Source organism: Sinocyclocheilus grahami, unplaced genomic scaffold, assembly GCF_001515645.1.
Source record: "Sinocyclocheilus grahami isolate Dianchi unplaced genomic scaffold, SAMN03320097.WGS_v1.1 scaffold608.1, whole genome shotgun sequence".
Lineage (NCBI taxonomy): Eukaryota > Metazoa > Chordata > Actinopteri > Cypriniformes > Cyprinidae > Sinocyclocheilus > Sinocyclocheilus grahami.
This window is the reverse complement of record NW_015505787.1, coordinates 811548-835920: the sequence shown is the minus strand read 5'-3', so window position 1 is coordinate 835920 and position 24373 is coordinate 811548. Positions and strand designations below refer to the sequence as shown.

At 37.7% G+C, this 24373-nt stretch overlaps 2 protein-coding genes across 2 annotated transcripts in view; both read left to right on the top strand.

Annotated features, from left to right (window-relative positions):
• LOC107557565 (cyclin-Y-like) overlaps positions 1–9668 on the top strand; it is a 57044-nt gene extending 47376 nt beyond the window's left edge. The window contains exons 7-12 of the mRNA XM_016241039.1: positions 1331–1366; positions 1702–1759; positions 1849–1968; positions 5573–5739; positions 6694–6856; positions 8049–9668. Coding sequence (XP_016096525.1) covers positions 1331–1366; positions 1702–1759; positions 1849–1968; positions 5573–5739; positions 6694–6856; positions 8049–8165 — 661 coding nt within the window. The 3' untranslated portion in view covers positions 8166–9668. The remainder of the gene's footprint in view (positions 1–1330; positions 1367–1701; positions 1760–1848; positions 1969–5572; positions 5740–6693; positions 6857–8048) is intronic.
• Positions 9669–17958: 8290 nt separating this feature from the next.
• On the top strand, positions 17959–20048 carry LOC107557559 (gap junction delta-4 protein-like). The gene is made up of 2 exons (XM_016241029.1): positions 17959–17971; positions 18844–20048. Exons 1-2 carry the CDS (start codon positions 17959–17961, stop codon positions 20046–20048), a joined length of 1218 nt encoding a protein of 405 aa, XP_016096515.1.
• The last annotated feature ends 4325 nt before the right edge of the window (positions 20049–24373 follow it).

The following is a 24373-nucleotide window of genomic DNA, read 5'->3' as shown; positions in this document are numbered from 1 at the left end:
ACAATCTATATAATAATAATAATAATAATCACCATCATCGAACTAAAATGTTAAATCAGTGATTAGATGTCACCACATTACAGTACAGTATGATAAACTTGCTAAAGTTTTAACAATGTTAATAAACGATTAGTGTCGTTAAAGATGAGTGATGCATTAGATGACAGCAAAGGTCATTTTAATGTAAAAAATGAGCATGCATAATCACATATCCAATATTGGCCAATGCATATACGAAACGAACCAGAAAATATTGTGATAACTGATATGGTACAACATATGGATTTACAAAGAAATTTGTTCTTTGTAAATGAGGCCCCTTGTGGCATTAAATTCTGTTCATTTATACTGGAATAGTTTTGTGAATGATTTACAAAAATCCACCTATTTTTTGCCCGTTTCATCATACATACTGTAGTATGTTTTTTGATGCCATATAATTTACTGATCTACAGATTAATAAAAAAGAACAGCATATTCTTAAAGGGTTAGTTCACTCAAAAATAAAAATTCTGTAATTAATTACTCGCCCTCATGTTGTTCCAAATCCGTAAGACCTTCGTTCATCTTCAGAACACAATTTAAGATATTTTTGATGAAATCTGAGGGCTCTCTGACCCTCCCATAGACAGCAAGGTAACTACCACGTTCAAGGTCCAGAAAAGTATCAAGATGATCGACAAAGTAGTCACTACTGCGTCACTTTGGACGCACGTTCACGACAGTACCATGACACGAGCGTGTGGCGGCGCCGGTGCTGACCCAGATCCGGCGTGATGACGTCATTATGCGGATCTGGGTTAGCGCCGCCACACGCTCGCGTCATCATACTGTCGTGAACGTGCGTCCAAAGTGACGCAGTAGAGACGAAAATGTGGAATAAAGTCGTTATTTTTGTTTTCTTTGTGCAAAAAAAGTATTCTCGTAGCTTCGTAACTTTACAGTTGAACCTCTGATGTCACACGGACTACTTTGTCGATCATCTTGGTACTTTTCTGGACCTTGAACGTGGTAGTTACCTTGTTGTCTATGGGAGGGTCAGAGAGCCCTCAGATTTCATCAAAAATATCTTCAATTGTGTTCCGAAGATGACCGAAGGTCTTACGGGTTTCGAAACACCACGAGGGTGAGTAATCAATGACAGAATTTTCATTTTTGGGTGAACTAACCCTTTAAATGCTCATTGTACAGGTAGTGAGGACAACGCAAAAGCTGTGCAATACAAAAGATAATGCTATATACTACTTCCCCTTGTGCTTGAATTTAATGCTGCTTCATCTTGTTGACTACCGTTATATCAATTTATTTCTGCTATTTCTTCTGTTTGCAGTGTTGCCCTCGCAATATACTACCACATAAGGAACAGGTATGTTCAATTCTCTCATCAGATCAGGTGTTCTATCTATCTGTCTGTCTGTCTGTCTGTCTGTCTAAATACTTTTATATCCGTCTTTTTTCTGTCTCTGGCTTTGTCTTTTTTTTCCTCTTAAAGCTGTAATACCATATAAGCCCTTAATGCTTTATAACCTTCAAACTCTAAGGCTTCAGAGCTGTTGAAATATAACTTTTACACAAGGTTTTAGTAACACTGAAAATGTATCACAACACTCTTTCCTAGTTCTTTAATTCTTTATATGAATACAGCTTAGAATAAGTACCAGTCTTCCCTAATCTAATTTCAGTTCACCCTTCTCCTTTCAGAAATGCGGACGGGCGGATGCTGTTAGACATTTTTGATGAAAAACTTCATCCACTTTCAGTAAGTGTTTCATTTCTGCAGCTCATTTCTAAGATGTTTAATTACATCCTGAACAAGCCAGAATGTTCTAAAACTTCCTCTTTCCACAGAAATTGGAGATGCCGTCAGACTATGACAAGCACGACCCAGAACAGAAACAGATCTACAAATTCGTCCGTACACTCTTCAGTGCCGCCCAGCTCACGGCTGAGTGTGCCATAGTTACTCTGGTGAGTGAAAGGTCATGTGACTTGATCGCGGACCAATAAAAATTAGTCCGTGTCTATTTGGATTGGCTGATAGCACAAGTTAAAATAGGGTTTACCATCAGTGAAGTGGATTTACCATCACTCAGGTGAAAATGGTTGTCATGTTTAGTGCTTTATTAGTGGGTGCTAAGCCCAGCAGCTGTCTGAGTGTGACTGTTCCTCCTCTATGATGAAATCCTTCTTTTGAAGACCCAACCCTTCTCACTTTTCCAACCAAATACCTTCATGAGGTGTCATTAAACAAGTTCTAGACATACAAGGGGCTGTGAATGCTTGAGATGGGCTTAAGGGAAAGTGTGTGTGTGCGTGCGTATGTGTTTAAAAGAGTTATAATCTATACTGATGGTCCAATGGAAGTGTGATCTCTACCTCAGGTAGAGAAAAAAAAATGGCGAGTGTCCACTATTATTATATGTAAAACCTTTATCATAAATTGTTGCATTATTATTATTATTATTATTGTAGTAGTACCAATGATTTCAGATGTACTCACACCTAAACACATTAAACATAAAATGCTAACTGTGGTAAATTACTTCACATATCAGTCAGACAGTCTCTTCCTAGATGATTCATGGCCAGAAAAACTGCAAAGTGGACCAGACTTAATACCTATAGTCAAAAGTCTGAAACTAATAAAAACTGAGTGCAGCTTCAACATAGATATTTTGTTGGAGATCAGAATCTTTGTGTCTATGAACTGATAGACTTCTCAGATAGACAGATCGTGTGCGTTTCTTTGTTTCTAAGTATAGATTGAGACAGATCGAGCCTGTTCCTTGACCTGTAGGGGGCAACAGGTGCAGAGATGTTGGTAAAATCGGATTGGCTGTTGCTGGTGTTAACACTTTTTAATTAAAGCTAAATATTTTGTATTACTTGAAATAAAAATAAAATATGCATTATACATACAATTTTAAATAATGTTACCTTGGCAACAAACTAAAATAAAATTAATTTATTAAAACTGAAATGAAGCTAACCAGAAATATATATTTAAAAAATATATTAATAATAAAAATGACAAACACACACACACACACACACAAAAAAAATGGAAAATATTCCAAATGTGAATAAAAACTATAATAGTATATAATTAATACTTAAATGACACTACAGGAAGCACTGCTTTATGGTAGTTTGCCCTCTTAAAATGTTTATTATGACTCAACCGAATAAAAACTGAATTATGTTTTCAAAGCTCTACCCAGGTTAGTGTTTTCTATGAAGGTGCTGACCGCTGTCCCTGGAGTGTTTCCGTAGGTTGTTGTTTTATAAATTGTAGGTGTATAATTTGCCCATTTGCTGACACTAGTTCATCTTGAACAGCGTAGAGGAGATTAGCTCAGAAAAACACACAAGCATATTCTCATAAGCACATATTTAATGCACAACTGCCCACGGGAGGAGCCCGTCGATGCAATGGAACCAATTAAACGTGCGACTTATGTCTTACACTTTCTACAAACAATTATTAGATTTATTTCTCACTGTGGGAAAACTTATATTATTTGACATTGTTGTCCTCTATTTAGTGTGTATGTGCGTTTGTGCTGCTTAGTGCTTCTACGTCTTTTTTGCATTGCATACATTAGTTTTTCATTTCATGAGGACATCTTTGTTCGCCTACATCCATCAGCAGTGTTTATGAATGCTAAAGACGCCCGTGGCTACAGCATACTCTCATACACCACGTCAACAGAGAACAGACTTACGATTCAACCACTCAAGAATTAATGTTTACGACGTTCCTTTAGAAGTACACAAAGAAGTATTATTAGAGTTACTTAGGAAACCATCACTATTGCTAGTGATCATACTTATTATTTGCCACTAAACATAGCAATAGCCTTTGACATTTTATTTGTCCAACAGACCGGAAGATTATATTGAATCATGTGGCATGTTAAAAAGAGGTATGCCGTTTTTTGCTTTCAACAGACTTCAAGTGGATAAAACAGAAATGAGGGCTCGGGCATCTACCTGTTCTCCTTCAAAATTCCTGTGGTGTTGAACAGTATGTTTCGACCGTGTACAGTCTCATAACAGAGAACGTTTAAACAGGCATGGAACATTTATGAGTGCCTCAGGAAGCAGTTTGATCAGAATCTATTTTTCTCTCATCTGTATGGTATAAAATTGCAATGCCTAAATGTTTAGAGAAATAATGTATCCGTGTGATTTAGGAGTCAATGGTACAGTGCTTTTTTGATCATTTAGTGTGTATTTCTGCCACCTTTTTAAAAAAATCATGAAATATAGCAAAATTCCAGACCTTCCTATCTTTAAGATTTGCCAAAATTGCTTAATGAGGGAATTGGTCTTATTTTCAAGTACTGAAATATTTACCATAGTACTGAATGGTCATTTTAAGTATAATCAATCAGTGCTTCCACATGCATTTGTATAGCGCTTTTCACAATATTGATGGTTTCAAAACAGCTTTACAGAAAATGCATGTTGCAATATTACAATTGCAATGATTCTTATGAACCGGAATCTTACATTTAATCTCATTGAGGCCCAGTGAGCAGTCCAGGTGACCGTGTCAAGGTGGTGAGGTGTTGGAGAAAAAATCTTGAAGAGAACCAGACCTAATCCAATTTGTTGTTCATATTTCCAAGGGGCAGCATATACAGTATATTGAAAACAGCAGGGGGCTTAACACAGATCCGTGTGGCACCCCATACTTACCAATGTTAGATTTGCTAGTTCCACATTTAAACAAACAACTTAGTAATGGTCAATTCTAAACCAGCTTAAGGCAAAGCAAATTTCTAATCAGTGTAAGAGTATGTCATGATCTATAGCAGGGGGGCGGACGTCGGTCCTGGAGAGCCGCAGCCCTGCAGAGGTTTGCTTCAACCCTAATCAAACACACCTGAACAAGCTAATCAAGGTCTGAACAGTTACTAGGAAGCTACAGGCAGGTGAGTTTTAATTAGGGTTGGAGCTGAACTCTGCAGGGCTGCGGCTCTCCAGGACCGGAGTTCGCCACCCCTGATCTATAGTTTCAAAAGCAGCACTAAGATCTAGTAAAACTGGAGTGAAATGCAGTCTTGGTCATATACCAGAAGCAAGTCATTTGTAATTCTAAATGCAGTCTCTGTTCTATGATGGGCCCTGAAACCTGACTGAAATGCTTCGTAAACTTTAAAAAAAACATTGGAGTGCAATGCAAATATAAAGGATTCGTGGTACATGTCAGAAAAAAAAAATTACTTTTCTATTATTGCTGTTAAAACTGAATGGTGTTCGTTTGCAGTTTATTACCAGTGAGGCATCAGGTGTTTTTGCTAGTTGACTGAGCAGATGTGTTTGTCTCCCGTCATTCATGCCCCCTAACCTGTGTGACAGTCTTGCACAATAATCGCATATTTGCAGTGATGCTGCAGTAACCTTGCTCCAAAAACAGAAATGCAAGGTTCAGTCACCAGAATCTTTACAGTTGACTTGATTGTCAAGATGCTTTATATCGATATTGAACGACACCCATTGGACAAATCTCATTTATGTTCAATTTATGATAAAAAAATGTATGCATTCTCTCTCTCTCTCTCAGGTGTATCTGGAGAGATTATTAACATATGCAGAGATTGACATCTGTCCTGCTAACTGGAAGAGGATTGTTTTGGGTGCCATCCTGTTGGCGTCAAAAGTGTGGGATGATCAGGCCGTATGGAATGTTGACTACTGCCAGATCCTCAAAGACATCACCGTGGAAGACATGTAAGTGTGTGTCTCTTGCACCTCCGAATTCAAGATAACATGACAACACTCTGAGCTGCAAGTAATTTAATATGTAGGAAAAAAGGCTACAACAGCGTTGTCGGTTTCAACAACTTCCATTTGTATTATTGATCATTTGCACCAGTTCCCAGGAAGCAACAAGTATCTTGAACACCATTCTCATGAACACGTGATGAAAACAGTGCTTTACTTGTAAATGTTTCATGCAATATTCAAATTTTTCATACAAGCTAAATTTGCAACTGTGAATGGAAACATAGCTTCGATGCTCAGTCTTCAAACATTTCTAAGATATATGCTGACTTGAAGTTAATGTAAAACTCTATCCACAACTCATTTTTCTTTTATGATAAAATGGATTTCTGAATGAAGCAGGATAATCACTAACAAATAAGGACCATGTTTTAATTGTATGTAGGGTCTGTTTTAATTTTATGTTGAACAGAGGTTAGTGCCCTCCACAAATCAAGAATTGTGCTATTACTTTAACCATTGGTGGCTTTTTTATTAGTGTTCTCAAAGCACAACGCAAAACAGCATAGAGGACCACAGAGTGTGGGTTTGTGGTTGTTGGTTGCTTTTTTGTTGTCAGAGACTTCACTGTTATATTTAGCTGGCGGGTTTCTGCATGTGTTGGAATAATTATGCGGTTCCTAGGAAGGGGTGACAATAGATTGTTTATTTTGAACTTTCAGAAGTTTCATTGGTGGTAAGAAGTTTGTGGATAAATAAAGGAAGATTTTTAATATGAACAGATGATCAGGGCTTGTCGTTTGGTTTTCTTGTCAGGATTGTAGTTTTAAACATGCTAAATCAGAATTTCTTTGAATAGCTTAACTGTCAAGATTTTCTTTTCAGTTATTTCCGCCCACTGACAAATGTCAAAAGGAACATGCACAAAGCTAATTATTTTTGCTTTCTCTCTCCCACCAGGAATGAGTTGGAGCGACAGTTTCTGGAGCTGCTGCAGTTCAATATTAATGTTCCATCAAGCGTGTATGCCAAGTACTATTTTGACTTGCGTTCACTTTCTGAGGCGAACAACCTCAGCTTTCCCCTGGAGCCTCTCAGCAGAGACAAGGCCCAGAAGCTCGAGGTGAGTGGTCAATACTACTCTAGATCATTAGCACACATTATATAGCTCAAGATATTTATCTCAGATTGTCAATCAAGATCTCATTCACATCTCAGTGTGCTGTGGTTTCTAGGTTTTCATGAAAAGTTCAATATCTTGGCAGATTGCAGTACTGAATCTGTTGTTCCAGCAAGTTATAAGGAATATGGCAGTAAAACTTGAAAGCTTGATTTGGTACAGCTCTCACTAAGAAGGAATATTGTGACATGTTGTATTGGTCCATTGGTTCAGTAGCAGCAGGGCCGAGTAATTACCTTGCCTGAATCCCCATGTGTGTCTTACGCCAGCATTCAGCCTCCATGCTGCCCAATTACAGTCCTGACAAGACCAGGCCTATAATGATGTTAGTTAGTTCAGTTGTATTTGTGTGTGTGTGTGTGTGTGTGTGTATGTGCACAGTTGCCTTTGGTGGTGTAATAGCTCACCAGCCCATTTAGAGTCAGTGGCCTGTGGGTGGACAGCTCAATCAGTCAGTGGTTTATGATCCAGTTCTTTCATAAGGACCAGCCCCCTGCTTCCATCTTGCACTGGTCCTCTTTATACGCTCCCACACACAATCATTTGTCATCTCAAAATAATGGACACAAGTTGTATCTTGTCTCAAGAATGAAACGTTTTACCACTTATTTTTGGAGGTGGTGGGACTTGTAAATTTAATTCTTGCATCAGAAAGTACAAGTTTATCCAATACTCTTTCTGTGACACTTTCAGTTGTATTAAATGTGAATCTAGCTAATTCTGTATCTACTCAATGACATTATTAACTCTTATAAATCAGCAGATGACTTATGAGTTAATAATATAAGTTTAATAATAATAATAATAATGTAGAAAAAGAAAAGGGCCAAGAACAGAACCCTGGGGAACACCTTAAGTAAGGGGAGCATGTGTGTTGGAGCAGGGTTGGAACAAAACTCTGCAGGGCTCCGGCCCTTCAGGAATTGAGTTTGACTCCCCAGATATAGAGTATTAAAATTTATATTATAAGTAATATTATTGGGGGGGGGGGGGGGGGGGGGGGGGTTCATAGGCTGAAATATGCTACTTACTGAAACTAACAGGTTTTAGATTTAAACATATTTAGCAATTAAAAAAAAAAAAAAAAAATTCACACAATTTCAATGTCTGTCTCCCCTTCTCATGTTTTTCACAGGCGATCTCCAGGCTTTGTGACGACAAATATAAAGACTTGAGAAAAGCAGCCAAGAAGCGCTCAGTGAGCGCAGATAACCTGAAAGTGGTCAGATGGTCGCCGGCCATCATATCCTAATAATGGTGGACATTGGGGACTTTCACGAGAGACTGAGAGAAAGAGACTGTCAGAAGAAGCGTTCTCTGAGAGGACATATGTGCTTAGTACCTCCACGAGACTCTTGAGCCAGAGCGTGTCAGAAGAGAGTTCTTGCTGGTCGTACTGCTGCTGTATATACAAGACACCCACTCAAAGATCACTTTCCAACCTGTGGCTTAGAGGAAGGAGAGGAGGACACTGCTACTGCAGTTCAGAAAAACTGGAGGATGCGAATGAAAGGATATAAACGAGGGAGAAAGACACCCAATGACTGGAACAGCATTCCAACAGCTCTGTGTTTTACATGTTTGCCATTCTAGGTGAGGAAGTATTCGTACTGTGTTTATTGATCTTGTATGGTTAGAAAAAATTCCACCTGGACGCTCAAGGATGTGTTGTATCAAGATCAAGAGCCAAAATCAACTATATTCCCTAGATATTCCTCCATTCCTTAAAGTATTTCTCTCCAAATGGCTGTGAGCTGATTAAACTATAAAATTACCACTGTTCTTACAAACTGTTATTTAATAGTTTAGCTCATTAAGATTTATTTTAAATTAAAAGAAATTCTTAATGACGGTTTATTGATCTAAAATTAGTCTAACAATGCAAATGAATGGGAAAATATACAATTTGGACCTCTCGGTTTAGTCGGATTATTTTATTGTGTCGTTTTTTTTGTTTTGTTTTTAATACTCGATGAAGGCAGTTTGCACCATTTAGTCTTATTATCTAAGAGTAATGGAAGTTGACTTTGTATTTCCAAAAGGAATGTGGTGTGGAGGGTTTCCATATGAAGTCCCTGGGACTTTCCCTTTGAAACACAATATTCGATAAGCCTTGAAAGAGTTAGTTTCAACTGAAAATGTACAATGCCGAAATGGACTGAAATTGGAAGTTTTAATACTGAAATCAGAGGGTTTTCTTCTGCAGAGCCAACAGTGACATTCCATCATCAAGGACTATGAATGTGTATAACCTTCATATTCTTGTCGCCATTTTTTTTTTTATAACCTCAACAAATGCCAGATATACACATGCTGTGTCACTCATTTCCAATTCTCAAAGCAATACACTGTGCTCTATTCCATACAATACCTGCTGGGAAAATTGAAGTGAATATTTGAAAGGCTCCTATAGCGAACATTCAGATGACATTGAGTCCAATTTTTTTTGTTGCAATTGGTGTCTTGAAGTCAAAACACAGAGGTGAGGCTCTTAGTGCCACTGTGATACAGTGTTTTGCATTGTTTTATTTCTCAATTACAATGCATCAAACCAGAGACTGAATTGAATTGGTGAGGAAGAGGAATTCCTGCTGTATCCACTGCCATCACCTGCGGTGCCTGCATTTAGCGGGAAAATGGCCTTAGATGTAGAAGAGTGATGGGCGAACTGGGCCCTTCCAGGCCACGTTCCTGCAGAGATTTGATCCAACCCTGATACGACTCACCTGCCTGTAGCCTTCTAGTAGTCCTGAAGACAATGATTAGCTGGTTCAGGTGTGTTTGATTAGGGTTGGAGCTAAACTCTGAAGGAAAGTGGCCTGGAAGGGCCAAGTTTGCCCACCCCTGATGTAACCATTTTATCTTCCCTTCTCATTAAGACTGCAAAATATGATTTTAGACTGCAAAGTTCGTTTTAAAATCAGTTCTTCCCAATTTAAAAGTTAAGCTTTTAATTATGTCATCAGATGTATGTGATAATGATTCGTTATCTGTGACCCTGGAGCACAAAAGCAGTCTTAAGTCGCTGGGGTATATTTGTAGCAATAGCCAACAATACATTGTATGGGTCAAAATTATAGATTTTTCTTTCATGCCAAAAATCATTAGGATATTAAGTAAAGATCATGTTCCATGAAGATATTTTTTTTAATTCCTACTGTAGATATATTAAAACTTAAGTTTTGATTAGTAATATGCATTGCTTAGAACTTCATTTGGACCATTTTAAAGGCGATTTTCTCAATATTTAGATTTTTTTTGCACCCTCAGATTCCAGATTTCCAAATAGTTGTATCTCGGTCAAATATTGTCATGTCCTAACAAACCATACATCAATGGAAAGCTCATTTATCCAGCTTTCAGATGATGTATAAATCTCAATTTCAGAAAAATTGACCCTTACGACTGGTTTTGTGGTCCAGGGTCACATATCAGTTCTTCCCAATTTAAAAGTTAAGCTTTTAATTATGTCATCAGATGTATGTGATAATGATTCGTTATCTGTGACCCTGGAGCACAAAAGCAGTCTTAAGTCGCTGGGGTATATTTGTAGCAATAGCCAACAATACATTGTATGGGTCAAAATTATAGATTTTTCTTTCATGCCAAAAATCATTAGGATATTAAGTAAAGATCATGTTCCATGAAGATATTTTTTTTAATTCCTACTGTAGATATATTAAAACTTAAGTTTTGATTAGTAATATGCATTGCTTAGAACTTCATTTGGACCATTTTAAAGGCGATTTTCTCAATATTTAGATTTTTTTTGCACCCTCAGATTCCAGATTTCCAAATAGTTGTATCTCGGTCAAATATTGTCATGTCCTAACAAACCATACATCAATGGAAAGCTCATTTATCCAGCTTTCAGATGATGTATAAATCTCAATTTCGAAAAATTGACCCTTATGACTGCTTTTGTGGTCCAGGGTCACATATTATCTGTTAAGAGTGACTTTTTCATTCGTGACACTTCATTCAGAAACACCTTGAGAATTAGAACCTCCAAAAATATATTTTGTATATTGTACATACTTAAACATACTTAAATAAATTTAATTATGATCTTCCAATATTTATATGTGACTGGTATTTACTTTTGTTAATTCCTAAATTATGGATAACAATTTGAAAAATATAAATATGTCAGTTGTTTTATCAGGAATCCAAAAGTTTATAAGCGCCTGTCATCGAGTTTGTTTTTCTTCTTCTTTAGTCGTAATCTTCTGTCCTCAATTGAATTTCCTGTTGAGTTGAACCTTTTTTTCTGCATGAAGAAATTGAACATTGTTATGTTGACATGAATGTAATTCTGCAATAGCTTTGTTTTTCTTCTTTTTCATTTTAGCAGCAATGAAATCGCTATTTTCCTTAGTCCTTACTACAGATGACGTCAAAATGGCCATTATTTTCAAGCAGTATGTTTATTCTGGCATTAATTATAATCCATTTTTTTCTAGGTTGTTGTATCTCCAATGCCCAAAAAAGTCTTAACACTTTTACTTAAAATTGTTTAATCTAAATATAGTGCACACTTTGTGTCTTTTGTGTGCAATACAGTAAGTAGGCTATGTGATGCTAATATATCCGACTGGACATACAGAGGTTATACATGTTATGCAAAATCAAAAGAAAAAAAAAATTGAAATAATATTTTACATGAAGAAAATTAAGCCTATTTTAGGACCATACGATTTTATTGTTTTGAAAAAAGTGGGCTTAATTATCTTATTCATACAATATATATGCACTTTTTTTTTTTTTTTTTTTGTGGTGAAATATGACCCAGACATGTTCTTAAAAGGTTTCGTGAGAATCACTCCGCGAGTGTTTAGATTACTTTTTGTCAGAGACATGATACTAGACAAAACGTGTAACTAAGTCAGTGAACCCAGACGCTTGTTTTGTGTTATTTCCTGAAGATAAATGGAATATTGACCAAAGTTCTTCTCAAGGAAGGTCTGTTCTTTGCAAATGGCAGCGCTTTAGACACCCTTTGCACATTTTAAGAGTGTTGGAAACGGTTTGAAATCAGGGAAAACATTCAAGAAAAGTGTCTTTGGGGAGACAAACGGAATCATGAATCGAAAGACTGATAAAAAAGCATTTGAAGATTGTATTATTCTATTTATTTTCTGTGAGCATGTGGCCCAGCGTTGGATCTGAAGACGGTGTTATAAACTCAAGTCCTGGTGGTAGGAGGCAGTAGGCAGGCGAGTGGCGAGTGGCGAGTTTTAGACATGTGCACTGAACTCTACCTCTGCATAGAGTCTTTGTTTCTTATTTAATACCTCTCTCTTGCTCTGTCTTTCTCTGTAATCTTTCTCAATTGCATTGCAATTTCTAGGAAATTACAAATTCAAATCTTTCATAACATTTATACTATAAGTGGTTTCCTGTGAAAAAAGAAAGAAAACTGCTGTAGTTGTGACTATGTTTGGTGACTGGTTATATGCCTGTTATTATGAATAATACATTGTTGTTGTCATTTGTTTCGGTTCCAAAGGTCAAACCGTTCTTCAGTATCTGTTTTCAATCTGTGCCGAAGGCTGAATCCTATCTCCTCTGTATGATCTTATTTGATTCTACTTTCAGTTTAACTAAGTGAACCCAGTCGCCTAGGAGCTGGAGGCTACAATGGTTGCATGCAGTTTTGTTTTTTTTTGTTCTCGAACAACGATTTTAACTGATGCTCCCAGTTCACAAGCAATGTTTAGAAACCGCCACAAGAATAAACTTTTAAAAGTTGCAATAAAAAGCGATTTGATGTGTTCCCATCACATGATATAAGATGTATAGAGAGGACTGGAGCATATATGTATTTTTTTATTTTTTCCCCAGTGTAGGTTATCTTTTAAAAGTTGACACTTTGTAAATCACCTTAGATTAATGTAAAAACAGAAAACCTCTATTGAAGCTTATCAGAGACTAAAAAGTATAAAATGTGAAATTGAATAGATCCCATCTATTTTTATTCTTATTTCTATTTTCTTGGGGGGTCAATTTGACCCACATATTTTATTTTTCAAAATTAGCTGCACAAACACACAGCAATAAATAAATGTAAAAAAAAAAAAAATTTAAATAAATAAATTGACTACTTGTGGTGACTATTTGCACTTATTTGCAATAATATCTAATATAATATATACTTCGTATAGTATTTATTGCTATTTGTACATCATGTCCCTCCTTTTCTCAAACCTGTGTGTGGGTAAAATGGATTTATCGCACTTCTTTTCAGCACTGCCACAGACTATTAAGTGAGATTAAAAAAACAAAAAAAAAAACAACCTTTGACAGATGTTACAGAAAAACGGTCAACTTTCCTAGGGTGATTCAGAAAATGAGCCTCAATTTTGAGTAAACTTTTAGTTTTAAATTTCAGAAGTTCTTTTCGTATTTTAGTGTTTGACAAGTTACAGTAAAGGTTTTCTGCTTTTTACCTGACTTGTGTTTTTCAAAGTGACGATTTTTGGCAAATTGCATGGAAAACAGTGGGGATTGATGTAGATTAGAGGTCATAATTCACCATAATTGTCAGTCCAATTTCAACTAGAAACCACTGATAGAGAAAAAAAAAACACATTTGCGCACTTTGGACCCTTGAGACAACTAACGTCGGTTTCATAAGTATTGTTAGAAGAAGCACCATTCAAGTCTTTTTTTATGAATAGTATTCCATAAATACTGGGTACAGTATAAAATCAAATGTACTGTTCATTGCTTGTAGATATGGAATGTTGGAGCTAGAAAGTTTTGATGCATTTTCTTTAAAACCCGTCAAATACAGCCATAAACTGCATTGCACATCATTTTATATTTACATTATATTACATTTATACATTTAGCAGACGCTTTTATCCAAAGCGACTTACAAATGAGCACAATGGAAGCAATCAAAATAAACAAAAGAGCAATGACATGCAAGTGCTATGAGTCTCAGTTAGCTTAATGCAGTACACGTAGCAAGGTTTTTTTATTTTTTTATCATATAATAAAAAGAAAACAGATAGAATAGAAAAAGAATAGAGCAAGCTAGTGTTTGAGGCCTTTTTTTGCTTTTGTTAATCAGAAGTCAGAATTATAATTGTATAATAAATAAAAAGAAAACAGATAGAATAGAAAAAGAATAGAGCAAGCTAGTGTTTGAGGCCTTTTTTTGCTTTTGTTAATCAGAAGTCAGAATTATAATTGTATAATAAATAAAAAGAAAACAAATAGAATGCAAAAAGATTAGAGAAGCAAGTGTTAGGTTTTTTTTTTTAAGAAATCAAGCAGTTAGTAAATAGAGTGCAAGTCTAAAAGGGGCAAGTTTTTTTTTAAATATATATATAAAGAATAGAATTAGAATAGAGAGTGCTAGAGTTGAAGGGACAAATAAAGATGGAAGAGATGTGTTTTTAGCCGATTCTTGAAGATGGCTAAGGACTCAGCTGCTCGGACTGAGTTGGGCAGGTCATTCCACCAGGAGGGAACAGTTAATTTAAAAGTCTGATAAAGTGATTTTGTGCCTCTTTGGGATGGCACAATAAAGCGCCGTTCACTTGCAGAGGGCACATAAGTCTGAATTTAGGTAAAGGGGTGCAGAGCCAGTGGTGGTTTTGTAGGCAAACATTAATGCCTTGAATTTTATGCGAGCAGCTATTGGTAGCCAGTGCAAACTGATAAACAGAGGTGTGATGTGAATTATTTTCGGCTCGTTAAAAATTAATATTGCTGCCGCATTCTGGATTAATTGTAAAGGTTTGATAGAACTGGCTGGAAGACCTGCAAAGAGAGCATTGCAATATTCCAGCCTGGACAGAACAAGAGCTTGAACAAGAAGTTGTGAAGCGTGTTCCGAAAGAAAGGGCCTGATCTTCTTCATGTGGAATAAAGCAAATCTGCAGGACCGGGCAGTTTTAGAAATGTAGTCTGAGAAAGTCAGCTGATCATCAATCATAACTCCGAGGTTTCTGGCTGTTTTTGAAGGAGTTATGGTTGATGTGCCTAACTGGATGGTGAAATTGTGATGAAAGTGATGGTCCTTCATCCAGCAAGAAATGTCTGTTAGACAAGCTGAGATGCGAGCAGCTATCATCGGATCATCAGGATGGAATGAGAGGTAGAGTTGAATGTCATCAGCATAGCAGTGATATGAAAAGCCATGTTTCTGAATTACAGAACCAAGTGATGCCATATAGACAGAGAAGAGAAGTGGTCTAAGAACTGAGCCCTGAGGCACCCCAGTAGTTAGATGTTATGACTTGGACACCTCACCTCTCCAAGATATATTGAAGGACCTATCTGAGAGATAAGACTCAAACCACTGGAGTGTGGTTCCTGAGATGCCCTTTGCCAATAGGGTTGACAGGAGGATCTGGTGGTTAACCGTGTCAAAAGCAGCGGACAGATCCAGCAAGATAAGTATTGAAAATTCTGAATCCGCTCTTGCCAGTCTTAGGGCTTCAACAACTCAGAGCAAGGCAGTCTCGGTTTAATGTCCACGTCTGAAACCAGACTGGTTGCTGTCGAGGAGGTTGTTCTGTGTGAGAAAGGCAGAGATTTGGTTGAACACAACTCGTTCAAGTGTTTTTGCAATGAAAGGTCGAAGGGAATCCGGTCTGTAGTTCTCTAAAAGAGATGGGTTAAGGGTGGGTTTCTTAAGTAGTGGGGTTAAATGCTGAGGGGAAAACACCAGTGTGAAGGGATGTGTTAATGATGTGAGTGAGTGCAGGTACAACTGCAGGAGAAATGGCTTGAAGAAGATGAGATGGAATAGGATCAAGCGGACAAGTAGTAGGATGATTAGAAAAGGTGAGTTTGGAGACTTCTGCCTCAGAGAGTGGAGAGAAGGATGTGAACGAGTGTATGTTTGCTGGTAAGATGTGCTTGACAGATTGTGGTGTGGAAAATTGTGCACTGATGGTTTTAATTGTATTAATGAAGTCCATTTAAAAAAAAATAAAAATATGGCAAATTTTATTAAATAAATAGTTCAATAACATGTCCAAAATTAAAGCATCAACTATACCAGCAAGTCATTCTGAACCAAGAGCATATGGTCCATGCATTTCCATCCCAAGTCTTCGGCTTTGCACCTCTAAATGTATCCCTGGTGAACTATGCCAATGCTAGTTACCTTAAAATAGGTCTTTATCCAGCAGAGCCAGCCTGCTAATCCAATTACAGGCCCTTTATAGGGCACTCATTGAAATACTTGGAAATTCCAAATGTCAACCCTGTAGGTTATTAAAATACTTTTGAACTTTTGTGATAAAAAAAAAAAAAAAGGATTTTTATGTTGCAAATCAAGGTCAATTAATTTATCTTATATGGTTCCTCACCGGTCTATGGTAATTTTTTTCTCCCAAAAAGTGTATATGTTTAAAATATAAGTCACATATATAAAATATAAATAAATAGATAAAACATATATAAACTTCATAGAATATTTATTTAGGAATTTTTTTTTTCTTTTTCACGTGTCAAAGTCACTTAGGCAACAACTTTTTTGACGAACTATGGTCATTTGTTTTCCAAAAGTGGGTGTATACAAAATATAAATATTTAAAATATATATTAAAACATATATACACTTAATAGAATATTTATTTAGGAAATTATTTTCTTTTATTTAGGAAATTTTTTTTTTTCTTTTTCACATGTCACAATTCCAGTCCAGTCACAACTGCTTCATGGTACTTGATAAAGCAGTTGAAATCAGCATTGAGGCACAGGTGGACCTTACAGACCCTGCAGACCACATTTGACCTCAATAAGTGTAGACAGGGGCATGGAACAGGGATTCCAGACAGGCTTGGGGACATCAGCAGAGGTGCTTGGGGGTGCATGGAAATGATGAGCTCCTTCGGGGGCGAGACATGACTGGCCTCTGGCTGCTTCAACTCCTGAACACCTGGATCCAGAAGTTATTTAACGACAGGCCATCCACATCAAGAGCCTTGATGTCCCGTCTGTACATGATCCAGGCATCTGTGAGGCTGACATCTATTGCATATGCAAACATCTGCATGTACCACCTCTTGGATTTCATGGGGGTGCGGTAGAGGTGGACCAGCATGTCACTCTTGTCAATGCCCCCCCCCATGTTGGAATTGTAGCTCTCGATGACAGCAGGGCAGCTTACCTGTTCCTTCCTCTTGGTGTCACTGCAGTACCGGTAGACTGAGGATATGGCCTCCACCCCTATGTCTGTTGACAGCAGAGTGACGACCCCGTTGTCCTTCCACCTGAGGGCCTGGATCCCATCATCACTGGTGACGTAGTCATGCATTCCATGAGGGACAGCTTTTTTCTCCATATCCTTGATGGACTACAATGGAGGCTTGCCTATTCTGTTGTCCCTGGCTGTCCCTGTGTACCTGCAGTACCTGCCTAAATTCTCTAACTTAACTTACAGCCTTAATTTAGGTCCACTACAATTTCCCTCTTAATGTGTCAAAAAAGTTTTACAGTAAGTGTTCACTACCCAAGCAGCTGCCAATATAGTTTGCGTACCTGTAAGCCTCCATTCATTAGAACAAGTCCTTCAAACCCTCTTTCCAGATGTCCCTCATTCAGAGGACATTTAGACAGGGCTAAAAGCTTCTAGAGATTCCACTATGATCTCCTCTGATCCCATGGTATTCAGTCATGTCAAACACCTCAAGGGCAGAGCTAAAGAGGGGATTCTTTTTAATAATGTAATAATATTAGAATATAGAGCATCACTAACAGAAGCCAACCAAAAAGGTCCTTGTAGAGTTCAGATCAAAAGTTTAATTAATTTGCTGCATGACCTCAACACCCAACAAAACACTTAGATACAAATATGCAAATGACTTCAGTATCCTAAAATGTTCAAATAAATGCACCATGTTGAAATTCTTAAGGACTCTGCCACCCAAGACCTCATGTGACTGACATTGAACTGTCATTGAAAATACTTTCCATCAGACATGAGAATTTAATACGGTTATTTGAAACCTGATCCAGCTAGTTATTCTCCTGTAAGGACAAACAGAGCCCAAATATCACAGCAAGGTCTGCATGCCGACATGCCTTCGTTAGGTAAGAATAGCCTCACAATGGAGCTCACATCTCTCGTCTTCTGTTGTCTGAGAACAGTTGTTGTCAGGACATAAGCAGAGGTAAGATGGGAAACCAAGTTGGTGGACACGCGTGAGTCGTGCTGCTGTGGATTTCAACTGACCTGCTGTGTAGGACCTGATTAGGAATTTGAGTGCTTCTAAATAGGGATTATTTTTAATGCCCGTTTGGACTGAGTTTAATACAGACTGTAAAATCAATTTCTTGTGTGGAATCAAGAGGGCTGCGAGTTGACCAGTAGGATATTCTGTGCAATAGTCTCTGGGCTTGGAGGCCTAAATCTGCTGGCATGGCTAAACAGACTGCATCTGAAATTATCTTCATAACATTGAACCACAACATCACCCTTATAGGTATGTGCACACTTCTGATATTTTAATATGCATTCATACAGTGGCTCCAGATAGTATTTGGGCACTTAAGTGCAAACCTTTAATGTTTAACCAGGATGAATTCATGATGTAAAAAAATTATAATTCAGGATGATTTGCTTGTATAAATCTTCTATTAAGAGACAAAATGCATTTAATGTATAAGTAATATTGTGAAAAAAAAGTTTAGGCAAAGTCATAACATTGAGGACAACATCCACTGAATATCAAATGCAAAACTGATATGATCCTGCCAATGCTCTACTACAGATACTCTAAAACGTTGGGGCATATCTTATATGTTGACATTAAAGTAATATCGAAGTTCCATTCGTCAAAAAAGTACTTGTCTATTTTATTCAATTAACTTGACGACAATGAGTCAATTTCCAGACCAATTTTAAAGGAACATTATAAATTATAATTCAAACTGACAAAGAACTGTGTGCTTTTGCTCCTCAGGGAAAGCATGGGTCATCCTGGTAATATTCCTAAGGATCCTGGTCTTGCTGTTTGCTGGTTATCCCCTCTACCAGGATGAGCAGGAAAGATTTGTGTGTAACACCATTCAGCCCGGTTGTGCCAATGTGTGCTACGACATGTTTGCCCCTCTTTCCCTTTTCCGATTCTTGCTGGTGCAGCTCACCACCCTGTGCCTTCCCTATGTGATGTTTGTCACCTATGTGATCCACAAAGTGAGTTCTGGTCTGCCTGCTGTTAGCGGAACTTCTGAGTCCATAAAAGCGGACTCTATCTATAAGATCCATCAAGAATCATTCAGAAAATCATCTCTTTGTAAGACCGTTATTAAAGCTGAGAAGGGGTGGGTGCAGTACTTCACAGGAGCCTACATCTTGCATCTGTTGCTTCGGATACTTGTAGAAGCTGGATTTGGAGCTGCACATTATTACTTGTTCGGCTTCCACGTCCCCAAACGCTTCATGTGTCAGCAGCCACCTTGCACAACAATGGTGGACTGCTACATCTCTAGACCCACTGAGAAAACCATCATGCTGAACTTCATGTTGGGGACAGCCGCTTTGTCCTTGTTGCTAAATGTGTGCGACCTAATTTGTGCCGTCAAGCGCTCCATGAGGCAAAAAAGCAAAAGAAAGATGCTAGTAGAGAAGATGTACGCAGAGGAGCAGTACTACCTGTCAGGGAATGGGAATCAAGGTGTGGACGCCAGCATCCCGCCCACTCAAGATGTGATGGGACCGGGAAGGTTCCGCAAAAGAAGGACCAGAAACTCAAGTGGCGATGAAGCTGCTTCCGTTCTTTTGGACGATGGACCTCCACCAACCTCACCGCTTGGAGGAATGCCTACAATTTCTGGAATGCCTGGCTCCAACAACAATGATGATAGCAGCAGCTACCAACCCACCCAAGAAGAGGGGATGGAAAGAGAGGGCAGTGAAGTTGCACTGTATCCCAGTGAGCCTTTGGTGACTCCTAGAGCCATACGAGTTAGCAAACGCAGTCGTCTCAAACCTCCACCACCTCCACGAAGGGACAAGCTTGCTGTTCAAGGTGCAAATGATGTCTCTGGAGCAACAGCAGTGTGCACCAGAAGATTAGGGCAATATACTCTGGTAGAAATGACCACCGGTGAGGACATACCAACTTGCAATGGAGATGGACAAGAGAAGAGGTCGGAATGGGTTTGACTATCTTGCCAGATGACTAAGAATTAGGCTTTTAGCTTTAATTTTGAAGCATTGTAAGTTGTGAAGAAAAGTTGATTGGGACTTGACTGGAAAAGAGTGACATTATTAGAATATATTGCTTGGAGAAACAAGGTGAAATGAGAGGTATTATTAGATGTCAACGTCATGGATAAATGCCAACCCTTGGATCAGCTACGCCCATCAGTATCCACTTGCCACTGATGTTTGTGTTAGAGCATTCTGTCTTTCTTTCACAGACTAGACGGGCCTTGACCTGCCTTGCCCCTGCTACAATCAAGGGACACCGAAGGCCTTTCTAAAAACAGGTCTGTTGCAAACACTCAGGGTCTCTGAGGTTAAGCTAAAACTGACATACTTTCTGCTTGGTCGACCGCCAAGCAAGAACAACCCAGAGGGTACGATGAAACTTCCAAAATCCTCTAGCTTGCAAAATCTCAGGAACTGTCAATTGTCAATCAACAGAACCCCATCATGAAGCAATTACTGCCCAGGCTGCTTTCATATTTATGAAGGTAGCTTGTCACACTATTTCAAGGACCCACTGGGGTTTGGTTTGGAGCTTTAGAACAAACACTTAAAATAGAGCTCCATAATCTGGTGTAACACGAGAGCAAGATGATGTGCGCCTTTCAGACTCTCAGAAGCTAGCTGCAACATGCAAACTATTAGGCATGTTAGCTTTGGACAGTCACCTAGACTGCAGCTCCCCTGTCCTCACAATGCCAGTCATGTGTCTCATTAAACACACCAGGGACTTCTGGGATTGCCTATTTAAGAAGTTTCCTTATACATCACTGATGATGATTTGTAGTTGTAGTTTTTTTTTTGTCTCTTCTTTTGCTGATAGCAGCTAGGTATCTTTATTCTAATTTCAAATGGTTTGGAAGTCAATGACTCTTTTGCATTATTTTAATTGTATTACCTGATCAAATCACACTTCTCTTAAAAGGGCAGATAACTATTATTAATGTTTCATATATTACACATCTTGAAACATGAACTCCTGTATCTCAAAATACAACGCATTCAGTTTCACTTTAATTTTATTTCAATTGTGACGACAACTGGATTTCAAATGGAAAATAACTATTTCCAAGATGATAACTGGACACCACTCATTGTGAGTTCATGTGACGACGGAGTAACGTATTACTTGGAGTCTCCAGTAATGGGCTGAGTCAAATCTGGTGTTTTTGATTAGGACAATTTGTACAGTCGGTATGCCACCAGAAACCGGGGTTGGGAAAACCTGCCATAGAGTAACAGATGTAACATCCTATTAAAAATTGACAAATCATGCCCTCCAGTGGACAGACATGCACACAACTCAAGACTGAAGATGGACAATTCTTCACTACTGCAAATGCTTGCACTTCAATGTCCTGTTACATTTGCATTTATGTTATTTCAACTGAGTGCCTTTTGACATTTCTTCAGGAGACTCAGGGAATGTATGTTTAATATATGTTTATATGCATATACTGTTTGCATGTAGTAGGCTATCTGTAGGCCTACTGTACTACAACTTCACTGTAAACATTATCAAATATAATTGACCTTTTACTGTATTGTATAGCATAACATTACCAACCAGGAAGGCTAATGGCGTTTATAAAAGCTACAACAAAGTTACAGTTTGCAAATTATCATGCCAATTCTTTTTGAGTGTGAGAATGGTCCTCTAATTGCTGCAAAGTTAGACAGTGCATGTGATTTAGATTTCTAAAAATGTTTATCATTATATTGCCTCTACAGGAATACATTTTAGTGCACAATTTGTTTCGAACACATCAGTTTGTTCTTGATGTGATATATTCACGGTGAGAACTAATATTAAAATAAGAGTGGTTTTGAAACCAAGTAGCCTTACCTGTCACCTATGTGCAGCTTTCACTGTTACTGCTCTCACTGCTGTGGCAGGGGTAGCGCCCCGGAAGTTGTCTCTAATTGGTCTGGTTACTCTGGGAAAAATGAAAATTATAATAATAATCGTCATCGTCATCATCATCATATTTAAACTGCTTGATGTATATTCTAATTAAATCGCTAAGCATCTCAGACTTCTTATTCAGGTGTAATTTAGTGTCCAGACCGCTGCCCAAGAAGCACGTGGACGGCGTGTCACGTGTTATATGTTACTTTTCTCAGCACTGTTGAGTAAAGGCAAATCACAGTAATTTGCGATTACTCGATGAGGCTTTTGTCAATTCATTTGAGAGAAATTTAATTTTTCACATCAGGGCTGCGTTCAGCCCCGACAAAAACGGTGCAAAACGTTTTTTAAACGGAAACGGTGGTGCGTTGAACACCCTGTTCTGATGACGCAAGAGTTGCAACTATGGCAGCTGAGAAGGCCATTCTTTGTGTTCTTTTTTTTGAAGAATTTTTGGAGCCTGATGAAATCGGTATAAATACGTGTTTAATACTGCAAAATACGCTCGGTGGTACAGTCATTGACCTTGCCGTCCAGAATAAAAGAGAACATCCCAATCAAATGAAGGGATTTGTGGAAATTGGTTCCTAATTATTGTGATCCAACATTTGCCTCGCATTTCAGGATGAAAAGACAAACATTTCAGGTGAAGGATAATCCACTTCTTACCTCCAAGACTGTGTTATGATCCATATGACCTTATTATTTTTATTGTGAGTATTAGACTTATCATTATTGCTGATCACTGTTGTTGTGCTATGATATTGTAATATTTACCATTATATAATCAGAGCAGTATGGAAAAGTTTATGAAAATGTGAAAGTGTCACTCCATAATACAATAGCAAAATATATAAATATGTATAGTATTTTTATGTTACATTAATCAGTGTCTAGCACACCTTCCTAAGGAAAGGATATGGACCAGAACACATTGCAATTACTAAATTATATTTAGACAGACTTAAAGAAGTTCCAGATCCCTACTTGTGCAAACAATATTCTTGCTCTTGTGAATTAATTTGGATGTTAATTACATTGTGCAGCTGTCTCTTTAATACCACGTGGTTTATATGCATGCTGCTGCTGATTGGGCTGACATGTTTGACACACCCACCAAACAAGAGAAAACGCATCTCAAACCCCATTGCACACCGGTTTGAGCTTGAACTTGCCCTTGGTAATAATTTTAAAGATGACTTATTTAGTTTGAAAATTTCTCTAATATGGCACAAAACGTGCAGAAATTGGATTGCTATTGATTTTGCTTTCTGAGCGCCATCACTTTCTTGAGAAATAGGCAACTTCTAGTGCAACATTCGTGCTTAGTGCTTTTTAGTATGTCTGTGAAGCAAATTGAATAACAAGTAGCTACTATACTTCTACTAGCACAGTTAAGCTACATCACATAGACGTCTATTTGATGTCTGCATTTACATCTGCATGCATTTTTTAGAGTGTTTGCTCATCTGCAATAGCCTACACTCTTAAAAATAAAGGTGCTTCAAGATGCCATAGAAGAACCTTTTTGTCTAAATGGTTCCATAAAGAACCTTTAACATCTGAAGAACCTTTCTGTTTCACAAAAGGTTCTTTGTGGTGAAAGAAGGTTTTTCAGATTACAGAAAGATAAGAAAGAGATGGTTCTTTAAAGAACCTTTGACTGAATGGTTCTTTGTGGAACCAAAAATGGTTCTTCTATGGCATCGCTGTGAAGAACCTTTTGAAGCACCTTTATTTTTAAGAGTGTACGTCTATAGCATGTTTCCTATCATACGTCAGAAGTTTAGATGTCTTTAAGATGTTTATGATTTAGAATGTATGTAAAACTGACATCTTAAAGACGTCTATCAGATGTTTGTACTCAGCAGATGCTTTCCAGATTAAGCAGTCTTTAACAGGCATCTTGCAGACGTGCGTGTGCTATCTGGGTATAGAAGTCTCAAGGCTTAACTGCTATTCATAATATTCATAAGCTCACCCAAGTAAAAGAAAAATAATAATTAATAAATAAATAAATACAAATAAAAATAGGCTAATAAATGGATTACAGGTTTATTTCCACACTTTCTTATAGGCTACAAACGTATCTGATTTCACAGTTTGCAATGCACTTAACATCCATGCCTATTGCTCTCGGATGTGTAGAAATGTACACACCTGTAGCTACTTAATTACAGCTACAAACTAATTGGTAGGTGAAAAAAATGTAAGAAAGTATCTGATAATATGCAATTATTACAATATTTACAATTAGACATTAAAATCCTGCAAGTTAAAGGGATAGTTCATCCAAAAATGAAAATGTGATGTTTATCTGCTTACCCCCAGGGCATCCAAGATGTAGGTGACTTTGTTTCTTCAGTAGAAC